This window comes from Grampus griseus, assembly GCF_964374135.1.
Source record: "Grampus griseus genome assembly, chromosome: 16".
NCBI classification, from domain to species: Eukaryota; Metazoa; Chordata; class Mammalia; order Artiodactyla; family Delphinidae; genus Grampus; species Grampus griseus.
In genome coordinates, this window is record NC_139010.1 from 57829792 (window position 1) to 57848053 (window position 18262).

Consider the following 18262-nt stretch of genomic DNA (forward strand, 5'->3'; position numbering starts at 1 on the left):
AATTTCCCTGGCCAATGGTGAAGTGGCAGGACCAGATGGGAAATTCTGCCCGGTTGGAGTTCGCTGAGGGGCGCCCTACTGCTGGAATAGGAGGCCGTGCTTCAAGACAAGCCTTCCTGAGGCTGCAACTCTGCCGTACCCAAGTGCGTCGGGGTCACGCACCGTGCAGTGATGCGTGACCATCTCCAGCCTCCCGCCGGGACCCACTGCCCGGGCAGGGTCTGAACCCCCACCGCCTCCAGCTCACGCGCGCAGGGGTGCGTACACGTGGTGACCTGCCTGGGACCGGGTTCCCGGCTCCGGCTCCTCCTCCCTCCAGCTCTCGTTAGGCTTTCTGCAGTATCACGTGCAGCCGCGCCGGGTGCAGGATGGCGGCTGCGGCAGCAGCGGTGGGTGTCAGGCTCCGAGACTGCTGCAGCAGGGGCGCTGTGCTCCTGCTCTTCTTTTCCCTGTCCCCTCGGCCCCCGACCGCCGCCGCCTGGCTGCTGGGCCTGCGGCCCGAGGACACCGCTGGAGGCCGCGTGTCCCTGGAGGGGGGCACCCTGCGCGCCGCCGAAGGCACCAGCTTCCTCCTGCGCGTCTACTTCCAGCCCGGGCCCGCGGCGCCCGTGGAGCCGGTGCCCACACCCCCCCTTTCCCCAGGGGAGAACGGCACCGGCGACTGGGCTCCACGGCTCGTGTTTATCGAGGAGCCTCCGGGCGGGAGCGGCGCGGCGCCCAGCGCTGTTCCCACGCGCCCCCCGGGGTCGCAGCGCTGCCGCGAGCAGAGCGACTGGGCATCGGACGTGGAGGTCCTGGGGCCCCTGCGCCCCGGAGGCGTGGCGGGCTCAGCTCTAGTCCAGGTGCGGGTGCGGGAACTGCGTAAGGGCGAGGCAGAGCGAGGCGGCACGAGCGGTGGCGGGAAGCTCTTCTCTCTGTGCGCCTGGGACGGGCGCGCCTGGCACCACCACGGCGCCGCCGGTGGCTTCCTGCTGCGCGTACGCCCGCGGCTCTATGGCCCGGGCGGGGACCTGCTGCCCCCCGCGTGGCTGCGGGCGCTCGGAGCGTTCCTGCTGCTCGCCCTGTCTGCCCTGTTTAGCGGCCTGCGCCTGAGCCTGCTCTCGCTGGACCCGGTGGAGTTACGGGTGCTGCGGAACAGCGGCTCGGCCGCCGAGCAGGAGCAGGCGCGCCGAGTGCAGGCCGTGCGCGGCAGGGGCACCCATCTGCTCTGCACCCTGCTCCTGGGCCAAGCCGGAGCCAACGCGGCCCTGGCAGGCTGGCTGTGCGCCTCGCTGCCGCCGGGCGTCGGGGACACTGGGGAAGACTACGGCGACGCGGGGACTCACTTCCCCTGGCTGCCGGCGCTCGTGTGCACCGGCGCCGTGTTCCTGGGCGCAGAGATCTGCCCCTACTCGGTGTGTTCGCGGCACGGGCTGGCCATCGCCTCCCACAGCGTGTGCCTGACCCGGCTCCTGATGGCGGCCGCTTTCCCCGTGTGCTACCCGCTGAGCCGCCTGCTGGACTGGGCGCTGCGCCAGGAGATCAGCACCTTCTACACGCGGGAGAAGCTGCTGGAGACGCTGCGGGCCGCGGATCCTTACAGCGACCTGGTGAAAGAGGAGCTCAACATTATCCAGGGCGCCCTGGAGCTGCGCACCAAGGTGGTGGAAGAGGTGCTGACCCCTCTTGGGGACTGCTTCATGCTGCGCTCCGACGCTGTGCTGGATTTCGCCACTGTCTCCGAGATCCTGCGCAGCGGCTACACTCGCATCCCCGTGTACGAGGGCGACCAGCGGCACAACATTGTGGACATTCTGTTTGTCAAGGACTTGGCCTTCGTGGACCCCGACGACTGCACGCCGCTTCTCACGGTCACCCGCTTCTACAACCGGCCCCTGCACTGCGTTTTCAATGATACCCGGCTGGACACGGTGCTGGAGGAGTTTAAGAAGGGTGAGCATGTGGTCTAATCTCCTCCCTCAACTCCTACCCCCTTAAAAAGTATTACCCTCTCATAAACACGTGAGGCTTCAGGTACCCAAAGCAGCTTCTCTCCTGTGGTACCAAAAACTCAAGGAAGGCCCTACCTCATGGCTCCCTGGGTCTTTTCATTTCACTTCTCCCTACCTTCCTTGAGGCTGATTGAGTCCCTGCCTCTTCCCGTTTACTTGGCTCACAGGATGCACTGCATTCCTCATTCATTGCATTCCAGTATTTTTTCAGGGCCTACCAGTTGCCAGGTATTGTGCGGATAGGACTCAGGAGATAGCCCTTGGAGGGCACTGCATAGCTCCCCATTGCAGGAGGTACCTCTAAGGGTTCCCATAACAAGCAGTCTTTGCTTCCTCTCTGGGTAGGAAGCTCACCATTTCCAATTGCAGGGCAAACTCCATTGCTGGACAGCTCCAGCTGCTGAAAATGTATTTCCTACAAGGAGCAGAAATTTATGTCTCCAGAGCTTCTCTGTGGGCCCTAGTTCTGCCCTTTGAATCACATAGAGTAAGCCCCAGACACCTTAGCCATTCTTCCCCCATATTCATCTTTCCATCAGCTATGCCTTGGACACACATCAAGTACCCAGGTTGGAGATTAAAAGTTGACTAAGGCAGTGAGGTCCTTGTACTTCTGGGAACTCTGGTCCCATGAAGTAAGGTAGATCTAGACCTGAGGAAATATTCTGGTAAAGGGACTCACTAAAAAACCTGCATATCCAAATGAATGGGGTTTCCTTCAGAGCGGTCACATCCTCTGCCCTTGACGTCATGCCTGTAACATGTTTACTCCATTTCTGGGGTTTGCCTTTGGAAACTGTCTTCTGAGGTTGAGAACAATTCACTCCAGAAAAATCAGCCTGAATACTTTAGGGTTGATCCTCTTGACATTACACAGTGTGACTGGTCCCCCTATTAACCAGAGTTGACCCGGAAGGACCCTTGGTTGTTTTTGAAAATCAAATCTACCTTCCAGAGTCACAGTTGAGAGTGTTCAGAAAACTATCTCACAGACCCTGAAAGCAATTCCAGAAATGATTTGAGAACAGTGACATGGTTAGAATAAGTGTAGAACCTCCCAGAATAACTATTTTGAAAGAGGCATTCATCTGTACTTATGAGTTGGCATGTTTATTGAAAGCAAAACAAAGCAAATAATTAATCCCCTGACTTTAGAATCAGGTTTCAAATGTAGCTTCCCTGTGGCTAGCAGGAATCTCATTTGACTATGTGTTTTTGATACATTTCTTTGTTTGTCAAAAATTCAATCTCATTTCATTATCAGCACAGGTACTCTTTGTATATAAAGACTTTGCATACAGAGAGAAATCTGGGGTCTTCCTCCTGCCACAATATTTTAAGACAAGTGAAATTGTGTTAAATATCAAAAAGTAACCTGAGAAAGGGGAAAAATTCAAAAAGCTACTTTCAGTCTCTCAGATTTGGAGAGAGAACAGCCCTATGCTTTATATTGATATCATGAGAAGGGGAAGGAAATGTATATATACTGCAGTTGTTTTAGCCCAGTCTGGCTACTGTCTCACCCTCTTCTGTCTGTCTCCCCCCAGTCCTTCCATGACTCATTCCCATTGCATTCAGAGGTTCATCCATACACCTTTAGCATTTTTCTTAACATTTTGTGTACCCTACAGAAGGGAGTCTTGGTTCTGGGCATAAAAGCTATGAAAATCTATATTAGTTTGCTAGGGTTGCCACCATAGACTGAGTGGCTTAAACAACAGAAATTTCTTTTCTCACAGTTCTGGAGGCTGAAAGTCCAAGACCAAGGTGTTGGCCGGTTTGGTTTCTTCTGAAGCCACTCTCCTTGGCTTGCAGATGGCTCTGCCTTCTTGCTGTGTCCTTACATGGTTGCCCCTCAGTGTGTGTGTGCTCAGCCTTGGAGTCTCTCTGTATTTGAATCTCTTCTTATAAGGACACCAGTCAGATTGGATTAAGGCTCACCCTATCAGCCCCTTTTTAATTTAACCACCTCTTACGCGTGATAGCTAAGATAGAGTTCACAGTCACGTGCTGCCAGACAAGATTTTTTTTTATTGAGGTATAGTTGATATACAATATTATATAAGTTTTAGGTGTACAACCTAGTGATTCACAGTTTTTAAGGGTTACATTCCATTTATAGTTATTGTAAAATATTGGCTATATTTCTTGTGTTGTACTATATATCCTTGTAGCTTATTTTATACATAGTAGTTTGTACCTCTTAGTCCCCTACCCCTATTGGGCCCCCTCCCCCTTCCCTCTCCCCACTGGTAACCACCAGTTTGTTCTCCATATCTGTGAGTCTGTTTCTTTTTGTTATATTCACTAGTTTGTTTTATTTTTTAGATTCCACATATAAGTGATATACAGCATTTGTTTTTCTCTGCCAGACAACATTTTTAATGAAATTCCTGGGAACTCATTCATTTAGTACTTACGGGCTTCTATATAGTGCTAAGCAACGGGGGAAACAATAAGACTGCCCTGAGAAAATTAACAGTCTACAGGGGTGGACAGTGTTAGAATAAAGGCAGTCTTCTGAAGCAGAAATTGTGTCTTACTAACCTCTGTATCTCCAGCACCTTGCACTGTGCCTCCCATGTAGTAGGCTGCTGGAAAAAGTCACTATTGATCAGAAATGAGTCCTGTTGCAGAATATCTAAATCTGGTCTAAAAAAAGGCATGGTAGAAAAGCACGGTAGGGCTTCCCTGGTGGCGCAGTGGTTGAGAGTCCGCCTGCCGATGCAGGGGACACGGGTTCGTGCCCCGGTCTGGGAAGATCCCACATGCCGCGGAGCGGCTGGTCCCGTGAGCCATGGCCGCCGAGCCTGCGCGTCTGGAGCCTGTGCTCCGCAACGGGAGAGGCCACAGCAGTGAGAGGCCCGCGTACCGCAAAAAAAAAAAAAAAAGGCACGGTAATGTTCTGTCAGTAAGTGGTTAGTTTGCAATTAGGTAGATCCCTAAAGAGAAGCAGGCCATTACACCACCCCAAGAGATTTCCATGCCCCTGTAGAGCCTTGCTCTTTCCTCACTGCTGGTCCACGAGCCAGCAGCATGGGCCTCACTTGGGACCTTTTTAGAAATGCATATTTTCATGCCTCACTCTAAATCCACTAAATAAAAATCTGCATTTTAGCAAGCCCTCAAGTGACTCATGTGTACATTAAATTTTCAGAAGCATTGTCTTCAGAGAACCTTATTAACAATGATTCGTAGATTAACTTAGAATAGAATAAATACAAGGTATAATTATCAAGGTAGGTGTTCTCTGGCTCCAAGCCATATAATACGGTGGTCATTTTCTATAAGAGTTACGTTTGCATCATAGGTCAGAAGAGGAAAGCTGAATTGAATTACTTTTCTTTACCTTTAAAAATAACGTTTTAAGCAAGTCGTAATAGCCCTTCCATTTCCCTCACTTCCTTGCACTTCAAGTAACTTAACCACCTAAACAAACCCCTTAGGAGGTAGGAGAGGAAAATAGTAATTTTAATAGGAACAACGGTTACCATTAATTGAGCAACAGCCCTGCCAGGCCCAATGCCAAGCCCTTGACATGCTCAGAACAACCCACCTGGGGAGGTATTATTACCTCCATTTTACAGATGAAGAAACTAACTCTCAGGTTGATTACATGACTTGCTCAACTTTCCACAGCTAATAACTGACTGAACTGTGATTTGAACCAGATCACAGGACCCCAAAGCCTGTTCTTATTCCATCTCCCATCCCAAAATTCCTGCCACCCAAACGGTTCAAAGCTGTCTTTTCACCTCTGACTTGCTGCCCATGACTTGCTACCCTTGAGTTTCTGCAGGTTGGAAATGTAGCTTTTTATAATTACAATAATTGCTAACATGCATATTGCATTTTACAAAACATTTCTACCTACCTCTCTTATTCTTAAAACAACTCTGCAGGTATAGGTGAGGACCATAAGAACATAAGAAGCGTTACTTGTACTGCCTAAGATCATCACTCACCTGGTCTATTCCAAGGCCCAGATTCAAGTCCCAGTCTCGTGATTCCAAAGCTCTTATCCATATGGGATTTTATACATATATATTTCTTATGAGCTCCAGGTCTTTAGAAGTAAGGGAAAAGGAAAGCAAGCATGCTAGCTTTACAAAAAGGAACAATATTTCTCCCCACCTGACTGTGAGTTCCTTGAGGGCAGAGAATGAATCTTACTTACTTTGTATACTCAGGACAAACACAGTGACCTTGATGGCTAGAGGATGAATAAATATTTATTGAACAAGTGATCTTAAATAGCTAATTTCAGTTGTATTTCTATGTTTGAGTGAGGTGAACCTTAAGTACAGGATAATTAGTGTTGTTCCATTGACCATAATCAATCTTCCTCTTCCCAGTTTATCTACCCCAATTAGTGGCACACCTGTGCCCCCAGTCTACCAAGGGAGAAACCTCTCCTTCACTCCCCACCCTCATCCTACTAATCACTGTCTTAGTCTTTTCCGGCTGCCACAACAAAATATCAGACTGAATGGCTTAAACAACAGAAATTTATTTTCTCACTGTTCTGGAGGCTAGAAGTCCAAGATCAAGATTCCAGCTGATTTGGTTTCTGATGAGACCTCTCTTACTGGCTTGCAGACAGCTAGCTACCTTCTCACTGTGTCCTCACGTGGCCTTTCCTTAGTGCACAAGCACAGAGAGAGAGAGAAACAGCTCCGGTCTCTCTTCTTATAAAACTACCAATCCTTTTGGATTAGGGCCCCACCCTTGTTATCTCATTTAATCTTAGAGGGCCACTGGGGATTAGGGCTTCAACATATCAATTTGGAGAAGGGAAGGGACACAAATTTTCAGTCCGTAATAATCTCCAAACTCGGCCAAATATTTGGAACAAAGTCTGCAAAAAATTTGCCAATATTGCATATTTCTTGTACCGTTACATAACTTAGGGTGCTATTTCTTCCACTTAGGTTATTCATTAATTTTATTCAGCATATCGTTACTATACACCTATTGTGTAGGCACAGTGGAGAACACCACCAATAGGGCCCCTGTCTGAATGGAGCTTTCATTCTAATACAGGAGACAGAAATTAAACAAATGAGATAGAAATTAAGAGCATAAGCTTTGGTACCAGACTGCTCTGGTTGCATCCTGGCCTTGGGCAAGTTATTTAACTCTTTGCTTCATTAGCTGTAAAATAAGGGTAATAATAGTATTTACTCATAGGGTTGTTTGAAATATTAAGGCAATATTGCATAATACTGCTTATTTAGTAACTGTCACATAATAAATGCTAAATAAATGTTAGCTTTCATTTTTAAATATAAACACAAATCTGTTACATACTCATTTGTGCAAATGCCTCCTGAGAAATTCTACTTCCTCCGGTTATTTTCACCCTCAAATCCATCCTCTCCAGTGCCAATAAGTAATCCCTGGTGTCATCATCCCCTGCTTCAAACACTTCTGCCTGCAGGATAAAGTCTAAGCTGTGCCGTCATGACCTGCTCCCCGCCCTCCCCTGCAGATTCATCACTCATCACTACCACAGCTTTACGCTCCAGCCGCCGAACTCCGTAGCCACACTGTGTTATTTCTTGCCTTTGTCCCTTTACTCATGCTGTCCTCTTTCTCAGGAATATACATTACCTGACTAATCCCTAGTCTAGCCCTTCCTTTAACATCAGCACAGGGGCCACCTCCTCTGCGAAACTTCTGTAAACCCCAGTTTGGCCAACTTAATTGTTCAATATCTCTATTATTGAACTAACAGGCTGTATTATTAGTATGTGATGGAAAGTGCTGCCCATCCATATAATGAGCACCTGGAGGACAGAGGCTGTCTTATCTACCTTTGTAGCTGTAACCCGTAACGATGGATATAACACAGTAAGTTTTCAATAAATCTTTATTGAATGACTGAATGAATGACTGGAAGGGGTTAAACTTTAATATAATGGAAGGGATCTGCAGAGCTCTAGTAAATGAATCATTCATTATCTCCAGCGCAATCATTTTGGACCATGCAGAAGGCCAAAGTCAAATTTTAAATGTTAGAAGAAACGTGTTATGTATTATCTTTCTTTACTTCTCTAGGAAACAATGATTTAGCCCTTTTCAAAGCACTGTGCTAAGAGTTGGGTGTACGAGATACAGTCCCTGCTCCCAAAGAGCCCTCAGCCTAATGGGAGAATAGCTTTCCCCTTCATAAAGCTAGAAGGCAGGCTGGACTCACCTTTCCCCCCAACTTCCAACAATGTTACATTTCGCAAGTCATAGCTCAGCATATAAGAATGTGGATAAGACAGACTGGTACCTAAATCATTAAAGCAAACATGCAATAATAGAAATACTAACACGCAATGAGAACATGGAGAAGAGAGAAATTATGATAGGGTTATTTTGCTTTTATAAAATTTATACTAAAGTTTATAAATTTCTATATTTATTCATTATAGAAAATTGAAAAATATAGAACAAAGTATGAAAATCACCTGAAGATAATCATCCCACTGTCCTGCAATAATGACTTTTAATACTCTGTCATGTTAAAAATATATTGCATGCAATAACAACCTTAATCAAATTCTTAAACAGAAAAAAAAAGAAAAACCCTATGGTCTTGCCTTCTTGCACAAATCAAATATCCCATTCTAATCCTCAGAGGGATTTTTTTTTTTTAAAGATGTTTTTGATGTGGACCACTTTTTCAGTCAGTGTGTTGCTTCATCACTCCAAATTCCGGTGTGAGCTATTCTAGCAGAAAGTCATCCCACTGCTTAATTCTATAAAAAGCTGCCAAAACAGTCGTGCTCCATTCTTTGTCTTCTACAAAAGAAAATAAAAAGTTATTTCATTGAAAGTTACATTTCACTGGTATAATTAGATGTAATATGCTTTAAAATGTGTTAAACATTGCTAAATAATAATTAGTAAAATTTAGAATGAGATGTTTACCTTCTAAACAATCATTAGAATAGACAGTAAGCAAAGCACAGTCCATCATGCTCCCCTACAGGGAGGAAGAACAAAAGGAAACAAGGAAAAGTGAAAAACAATAAATTATACAAGGTTCTAACATTGCTGGTTTATATTTCTTTCTTTACAATTTTTCATTATGATTGTTGTAATATTGTTATGCAATATTTGGTTTTTTCTTAGCCTGGCAATAGAAATACCAGGTAACAAGAGAATCTGAGCTGGAAGGGGCACTGAGAAACCTGAGAGAGAATCTAATTCACACTTTTTTTTTTTTTTTTTACATTTAGTTATCCTTTCCAGGACATAACAGCCTTTATTATCAGACTCTCTTTTTATCTAATCTAAATCCCACAGGCTGCAGTCAAATTCCATTTCCTCTTTTTATCATGCTTTGTGAGTCCTCTTTTATTTGAAGAATATAGTAGCTCACCTCAATTCCATTTTTTAACAACCAAATACATTTGGTTGTGTTTCTGGCTCCCTTAAAGCATTTGGTGTCTCAGGGCAGGGGGCCAGTGGATTTTCCTAGTACTCTCTTAAATTGGTTTACCTCTAGGCCCACGTTTAGCCACCCCTGGACCTTCAATAACAACTCTCAATCCTCTATTTTCTGTTGTCTATTCCTTTCCAAACTGAGATTCTTCTCAATTCCTCCTTCCCTCCTTCCCTCCCTCCTTTCCTTCCTTCCATGTGACGTTATCTTGTGTGAGGCCTCCAGCTCTCCTGGTGCTTACAGTCAAGTAGAGAGATATACACGAATCAATAAACAGTTACAAGTGAAGACAGGTGATTTGAATAAAAAGTATAGGGACCTATGAGAGCTTATAATAGGGGGGCCTGACCTGGTATTATAGGTTAGGATAAACTCCCCCCTCTCCCCTCAGAGATATTTGTGCTGAATCCTAAAGTGTGGAAAGGAGTTCGCCAGAGCTTGCCGGGAGAAGGGAACAGACATCCAAAGGCTCTGAGGAAAGAGGGCCGTGTGCGTGCCATGCAGGGTTCCTAGGCCATTTAACACCCATTAGGGAAAGCGCCACCTCTGCCACCAACCTTCCCTCTGCCAACATTATCTGAGTGCTGGGCTACCAGGGCTCTGGGAGATGGACATGGATATAAATATCCAGGAGCTGAAAAGAGGGATGAAAATGATACAAAGCAGCCTGGGGTACAGGGAAGGGCATCCAGACAACATCTATGGGCGAGGGGGCAAGGGAGAAATAATTCCCTGGAAGGACCTGGGAAAACTTCTCTGAGGAAGTAACTGAAGAGGGACTCTGATAAGCAGTTAGGAAGGGAAAGGGCATTTTAGCTGAGGCGGGAGCTTGAGCTAGAAAAATAAAGGCAGACAGGGAACCGAGACAACATTCAAAAGCTGGTAAAACCGTGATTATAATTTTGCTTTTCTTCCAGCTAAATGGGGAGCTAGGCAGATTGAGGCATTTGTCAAACATAATTTACATTCCCTCCAAGTGCCGAAACTGTATATTTTAACTATTTTTGGTGATGATATTTCTAAAATGTTTTATACCCATTCCAGCCTTCCTTAACAAAGGATCCTAAATATAACAATCTTTTCTTGATGACGCATGATCATGGTCATGAGAGTGTAGTTATTTTATGCTGTATTATAAAGCAGTTCTCCGTCTACTTTTACATTTTTCTCTGTCCTCTGGCTGTCAGCTCCTAGTTCTCTTTGAGTCGGCCTCAAGCAAATCCCTACCCTCACCTCACTCATCACAAAACCACTCTGTGTCAATTCTACTTAACTGAGAAACCAAGTAAATACATATGTTGAGAATTGTGTGCCTGGTGTACAATAGGCTTCAATAAATATTTGTTGAATAAATTATTAATTAGGCTTTGACTGGGAGCCTCAGGTATGGGGTTGATATATAGACCTGGGATAGTTCCTTCTGGGACCAGATTCAAGACCATGCAAAGTCAGACCTCCAGATAATGGGTCGTTACTCTGCTATTTTTGCAGTGTTGCTTAGCAAGCCAAACTGCCAACCAGCTTAGGGTCTAGTGACTAACAACTATTTTTTCATGCCCTGGTGATGCTGGTTACCATGGTGTTCTGGGTGACGTGCCTGGCTTTTTTTATAATTGCCTTTTAGTGGCTCGAGAAATTTTTGGTGATAAATGCATTGATTACTCTATTTCTGATGAAGTAGAGCAGGATTACTACAAAGTACAGCCTTTTTTTTAAACTAGAGAAAGGGACTGTTTTGTTTTTCCAAATTTAGGTGATTGCTGCAGGACTGGTAGGATAACGTTTTTTGTGTTTCTCTTCCTGATTTCATAGAAAGTGATTTGATTGGATTGTATAAATTTTTTTTTAAAGTCTAGCATGTGTCAGGGTAATTTTTCTCATTTTATTCTTAAAATTAAAATACAAACATTCGGAGTTCAAGCTCCTTTGTAAACTCAAGAGGCTGTACCTATTGGCACTGTTAAAATTCTGGTATGTCATACATCATCACAAAGAAACGTCCTGTTAAGCCAAACTGTTTTTGTAGCCCGGGACTGTTTAGCCTTATAAAAGTGTAGAATTTTAGAGCCAGAAAAAAGCACGCTGGAGATCACCTGATCCCATCCTTTAATTTTAAGGTGGAGAAAACTGAGGCCCAGAAAAGACAAATTATAAAATAGCAATGATAATCCCTTATAGTTGCAAAGCATTTACCTCTGCAAAGATCTTTCCAAACAGTAACTCATTTTGTGCTCACCATGCATGTGATGTCAGTAGAATTTATCCCCATTTTGTACAGGCACATGGAATCTGGAGACACAAGTGTCCTGCTCAGTGTTAGTGACTGAGGCAGAACAGGAAGCCACATCTGTGACTTGCTGCCTCAGACTGTGGAGCCATAGAGATAGTCCGGGCCCAGTTCATCTGTTTACTAGCTGTGTGACTGGGGCAGGTCACTCTACCACTCTGAATGAGGCTTACCTTCCTTCTTCTTAAAATGGCAATATTGATCCTACATTGTAAGCTTAACGCAAAGGCTAAAGATAATGCTTGTACAGCATTTAAGACATTCCACCATTTGCCTCTCTCCTCACTGATCTAGTTAAATGAATTCTGTCTAGTTAGTTGTTTTGTATAACAAGTGCTTTCTCTGATTCAGCCCATGTAGAAGTCATTGTATATAATAAGAAAATAAAAGTGAGAGCTGTTTACTTTGGATAGGGCCCAGGAGACCAAAACTGATTGTGGAAATTTCCTTATATTTCTTTTATCCTGTCATCAGTTCAGTTTCCTCCTGTATCACTCTGCCCTTCCTCAGACATCCCAGGCAAATAAAAAAAAAAACTAACCTACAAATATCACAGCCAGATCAATGAAACCCCTTAAAGCTGCAAGCAGTCCACAAAATAAAATATCAGGCTGGACGTAGGAAGGGTTGAGCCGGAAGGCAGACGTATTGTGCCGGGGAGTAGGGGGACAGTGACTCCTCCTTTCCCCTTCACAGTCTAAAGCCCTCCTCTGCCTTTGTGAGGTGCTGGGCATTAGTTCTGCATACTTTCAGCCATTTACAAAATAAGTTCCCATTTCTCTTAACACATTTGGGACAGGAAACCTGAGATCTGGCCTGAAGTGTGGAGTCAGCAAGGTGTACTGGGAGAAGCACAGGCTATGGAGGCAGACGGACCTGAGTTGTTTCCTGGCTTTATGGCGTACTAATTCTCGGCCTTGAGTGAGTCACTTATTTTTCTGAGTGTCATTTTCCTCATCTTCATATTAGTAATAACAATCCCCATTTTGCAAAGAGATGGTGAAGACCAGAGGTGACATATGACCCCAGTTTACAGTAGGTGTGGTTATCACCACCATGGCAAAAACTGGAAAATCGAGTGGATGTTGACCTGTGCTCTCAGGAGTCAGCTTGGTTTAGATCAGAAACAGTCTGGAGAACGTCGGAGTAGCTGTAGGCGGTCTTCACCTGGAATGAGAACCTTCAGAATAGCGGGTTTTCAGGCCACCTCAGGTGTCTGGCTTCCTTCAGATAGGGCCCCCAGAGCCACATCTCTCTCTTTTCCCAGAGACTAGCCAAGTTTGGCCATAGCCCCTGGGCTGGCTCAGAACTAATAGATCTGCTGGACAACAAAGGCCCTTGCATGTATCCTCCTCATATCTGAGATTGCTTTGTGGCCTGAGAATGACACCATCTGCCAAAGCTTAGCCAATGGTGATTGTTAAGCAGAGGATCCTGGTTATGTTTAGCCTGAACCTGGAGAGAGTCAAATCGACCCCACGGGCAGCCTCCTAGGCCAGTTCTGTGCCTAAAAGGCCTGAGGTTAAAATATCCAGTCTTGTTTAGTTCGTCTCAGAGATTTCCACAAATCCTAGCTGGGTAGGTCCTCTTCAGTTCCCTGAGTTCACATTTTGACTCCACCATTTATTGGCTGAGTATCCTTGGACCAGTTATTTTCTGAATGGGGAAAAAGCATTCAGAAATATCTTCAAAAGCATTCAAAATGCTCTATATTTTGATAGAGTGGTGGGAAAGAAGGCAAGGTATATACCCTAAACCATGGAGGCCTCTAATGACAGGAAAAAGAGCTCAGAAATGACCCTCCGTGGTTATTGGTCCATGTTATTGAGATGGGGAATAACTTCATGAGTGCAATGTTTGGGAGCAGTCAATCTGGTTTTAGTGGATAGTATGCCTTAGAACAGAAAAAAAAAACAAAAGGAGGACTGGTTAGGATATTAGTGCAGTCATCCAGGATACAGTAAGGGCATGGAAATTAAGAACTATACACCCAAAATTGGAAGGAGGGAAATATGAGACTTCATTACCTTCTGGAACTCCTTCTCAGTCTCCTTTACTGTTCCTCCTACGTCATACTCACTGATATATCATCAGCACTTGGAACAGGACCTACCCAAGAAACATGCATAAGACATCAGTTCTTATTGTCTCTAAATAGATTCTGGAGAAAGCTGGGGACCTGGCCAAACATTTCTAATTCACAAAATGAGGGCTTCTCACAATTCTCAGGAACATCTGCTCACAATCTCCATGACTCTCCTGTACCCTGTGTGGAACCTCTTAACAAATTGTTAAGTTCTATATAAATGTTAATGATCATCATTGTCAGCCTAAATTATTTCACAGACATCCCGCTTTTCTAGTAAGTTGGAAGGAAACTGAAATCAATAGACTAGTAGTCGTGAGAAGGAACTTGAAAAATTCTGCTGGTCTGTAGAGGGACAGCTCAGCAGAAAAGGCCACAGTTCCCATTCACAGAACCTCATGGAAGGGCAGAAGAGGGGATTAGCCAAGATTTAAGCCACTCCCTCAAGTATGCCATTAGGAAGTAAACACAACACTTATCCGTGGGAGGAGAAATAATGCATATTAGAAACCAACTTTTGCCCAGAAAAAGGTGAAAACACTTGGGAAATTTGAGCCCCTGCTGCCCCAGTTTTAAATACTTGTGAGTCATCCCTCAGGGTTGATAAGATCTCTGATAAAGCCGTGAACCTATTATGCCCCAGGCCCACAGCTCCCCAACACTTCTGGGGCCCAGGAAGAGAAGGAGTACCAGGAGGTAGGTCTCTTAAAGGCCAGACTTTTTGAGGGAAGGACCTCAGGTATGTGTGTCATGGGAACAGCTGGTTTTCTTGTCCCGGTGTCAGCTCAGAACAGGGTTATGTGATTGCTGATTCCTGTTCCAGTCTGTCCCCAAGAAACAATGACTTCCTTCATTTGTTTGTAGATCTCTACAGGCATTTGAGGGAATCATAAAGGCTGATTGTGAATTTAAAATGCTTCTAAATAGATTACATAAGTACATTGTCTTGAATATTACAATTAGGACTTAAAATCTCTACTGCCTGGTGATCACATAGCTTGTCCTCAAATTGACCTTATAAGGTGTACATAAATGGTGGATTTTCACATGGAAGTTATGGCACTCTTCGTGAAACAACATAAGACGTTAATTTATTTAATCCGATTATATGAACTAATCTCTTAGTGGCAGGAAGTATGGCTATATTATATATATTCTGGGCTCCACATAAAAATTATCCAATTATAGAAAATAATTTTGGATGAATTGGGAGATTGGGATTGACATATATACACTAATATGTATAAAATAGATAACTAATGAGAACCTGCTGTACAGCACAGGGAACTCCACTTTGCTGTACAGTAGAAACTAACACAACATTGTAAAACAACGATACCCCAATTAAAAAAAAGAAAATAATTTTAAGAAATCACTTTTCCAGTTTTTTCCGTTATGGTAGTCATTTGTTTTGTCATCTGCTAGCACATGTTAGCAGAAAAGTGAGAACAGGTGCCAGAAGTTTAAGAACAGGTGTTAAAAAAACAACTTGAAATTGAGCACATACTAACAGTTAACATAATCTAATTTAAGCTACAAAACACTTCAGTCCAATTGGGCAGGATGTAGTTGTTTCAAAGGATAATTTTAGAACCACTGATGGATTTTAAATGTTAATTTAAATACATTGGGGTTTTTTGGGGGGGTTTTTTTGCGGTACGCGGGCCTCTCACTGTTGTGGCCTCTCCCGTTGCGGAGCACAGGCTCCAGACGCGCAGGCTCAGCGGCCATGGCTCACGGGCCCAGCCGCTCCGCGGCACGTGGGATCTTCCCGGACCGGGGCACGAACCCGTGTCCTCTGCATCGGCAGACGGACTCCCGACCACTGCGCCACCAGGGAAGCCCCTGTATTTTATTTTTAAAAAAGGTTTTAGTGTCTGGGTTTAATACCATCTATTACATCAACTATGGATTTTTATTCAGTCTTACTTCAGTTCCTCAGGCACTTATTGGCTGCCTGTTATATGGAGAGAACCCAGTCTCAGTGTATGAGCCTTTGTCCTGAAGAAGCTCATGATCTGAGGAGGAAACGTGGTCCAGTAGAGGACACACACATTGCAAGATACGAGAAGCGGCAAATTGTGATCAATGCGCTAATGGAGTTATCAAGGGCTTAGAAACACAGGCAAGGAGAGGTTGATTCAGATACAAAATGGGGCAAATCTGGGAGAGCTTTCTTGAGGAGCTGACACCTGAGCTGGAACTCAAAGGGTCAGTGGAGACAGAGTAGGAGAAGGAAGCAGTGTGAGTGAGGACTTGGAGAGTGGACGTGGAGGAAGTTGAGGAGCTGGAGGTAACCTGGCGCACCTGGAGTCCAGGATGATTAGAGGATGCAGCAGGCACACAGTCAGAAAGACGGGGAAGAGCTACATTTTACAGTCTTGATAATAGCGAACTAAGGAGCCTAGATTTGACTTTGTGCACACTAGGGAGCCTTGGCGGGTGTTTGAGCAGGGCAGTGGCCTGATCAGATCAGTTTGGGAGTAAGTTGAGAGATGGGTTGAAGGTAGAGAGGAAATTAGAGACCGTTCTTGAGTGATATGGATACCATCTTTCCCATTATTAAAAATCCCACTAAGTAGCTATCTTGTGATTTGAGGTATTTGATACAGAAATTCATTTGTTTAAATGTTAATGGTTAATTATGCCTCTGGCAAACTGACTACTCCTCTTATCTGATATTTTTAGATAATGGCCAAGCAAAAGTTTATAAAGGGTAGTAATGATAAGGCATGAACTTCCTTTTTTTTTTTTTTTTTGGCAAGAATAACATCTGAGTCAGTACCCTAGATATTCTCCTAATTTAAAGAGATGTTCTCTTAGCCAAGGAAAAGAACCACCCAGATTGACATTTTAGAAACAGATCCAGGAAATGCATCTATCAGCAAATGAAAACAAATCAAGGTGAAGCAGGACTGTTAGGTAAGACTCAGTCGCTAGGTTAGGACTGAACCCGGTTACCTGGGTTCACAATCCAGCTCTGCCACTTACAGGCTGTGTAACTTTAGGCTTATTACTTAACCAATCTGTGCCTCAGTTCTTTCCCTTGTAAAATAGGGATAATAATGGTACTTGTCTCAGGGGTTGTTAAGAGGATTAAATGAACTAATACATGTAAAGTGCTCCGAATAGTACCTGGCTCGTAGTTAGAGCTCAATAAATGTTAACTATTATTCAGTGGTTGGGCAGTCAGTTAACTAACTGCCTATGACACATCATAGTTTACACAGCGTTTTCACACATCCACCAAGTCATTTGAGCTCCACAATTACCTTATGGATATTGGTTGTCCTAGTTACCACTGCTGCTAACAAGCCACCCCAAAACTTGGAAGCATAAAACAACAATCATTTTATTATGCTCACAGATTCCTGAGTCAGGAATTCAGACAAGGTACAGTGGGAGTTGCTTATCTCTGCTTCTCTGTGACTGTGCCCCCAGCTGGAGACATCTTGGATGGCTGGGGAGGACACCAGCGGTGGGTCTGGATCCACTGCCAAGATGGCTTCTTCTCTAACCTGTCCGGCGCTTTGGTGGGATGGCGGAAAGGCCAGGCTCAGCTGGGGCTGTCACCTTAGCACCTACATGTGACCTCTGCACCATGGTGGCCTCACGATAGTTGTCAGACTTCTTAGAGTGTTTCTACAGCAGAAGATACATGCCTTTTATGACGCAGCCTCCGAAGCCTCATAGCCAACACTTCCCTGTTCTCTATTGGTTGAAGCAGTCACAAGCCTGCCCAGACTCAAGGGAAGGGATTAGACCACACCTCTCAGTAGAAGGCATATCAAAGAATTTGGGGGCCGTGTTTGAAAATCACCATACTGGTATTATCCCCTAATTCTAGATGAGAAGATTGAGGCTCAGTACAGGTTTAATGATTTATCCAGGATCAGTTGCACAGATAGTCACTGGGATAGTGGGGGGGGGGGGGCAGGGAAGTTTTCTGGAGGAAAAAGTCTTCTAACCTAATTCTTCTGACGCCAAATTCTTGTTCTCTCAATTAGATTATTCATTATCCTTCAGCTTAGATATACTTGCTAACATAGGAAAGTTACAGAAAAAAACACTTAAATGACATTGTGTATATTAGGTAACTTTCTTAAGAAGAGACGGTGATGTAAAAGTATAAAGTTTGCATTTATAAGAACTTGTACACAAACTTCATATTTTAAAGAGGTCCTGGGATGGGTTGAGTCCCAAGACTGGTCAGAGGTAAACTTAGTATAATTTTCTCACAAGGAAAGTTCTCTGAAAATGTCCCAGATGCTTAACTGTGACTTCCTTCATCTCTAGGAAAGTCTCACCTGGCCATTGTCCAGCGGGTGAATAATGAGGGAGAAGGGGACCCCTTCTATGAGGTGATGGGCATTGTCACACTGGAGGACATCATAGAGGAGATCATCAAGTCAGAGATCCTGGATGAAACTGACCTCTACAGTAAGTGCACAGCCTTGGCT

At 44.6% G+C, this 18262-nt stretch overlaps 1 protein-coding gene across 2 annotated transcripts in view; it reads left to right on the forward strand.

Moving 5' to 3' along the window:
* Positions 1-368: 368 nt before the first annotated feature.
* The window catches only part of CNNM1 (cyclin and CBS domain divalent metal cation transport mediator 1), a gene marked incomplete at both ends in the record, with an annotated part of 46590 nt that continues 28696 nt past the window's right edge, over positions 369-18262 (forward strand). For both annotated transcript variants that reach the window (XM_082674226.1, XM_082674227.1), the window contains 2 exons: positions 369-1932; positions 18099-18242. In XM_082674226.1, the coding sequence (XP_082530352.1) occupies positions 369-1932; positions 18099-18242 (1708 nt within the window). The remainder of the gene's footprint in view (positions 1933-18098; positions 18243-18262) is intronic.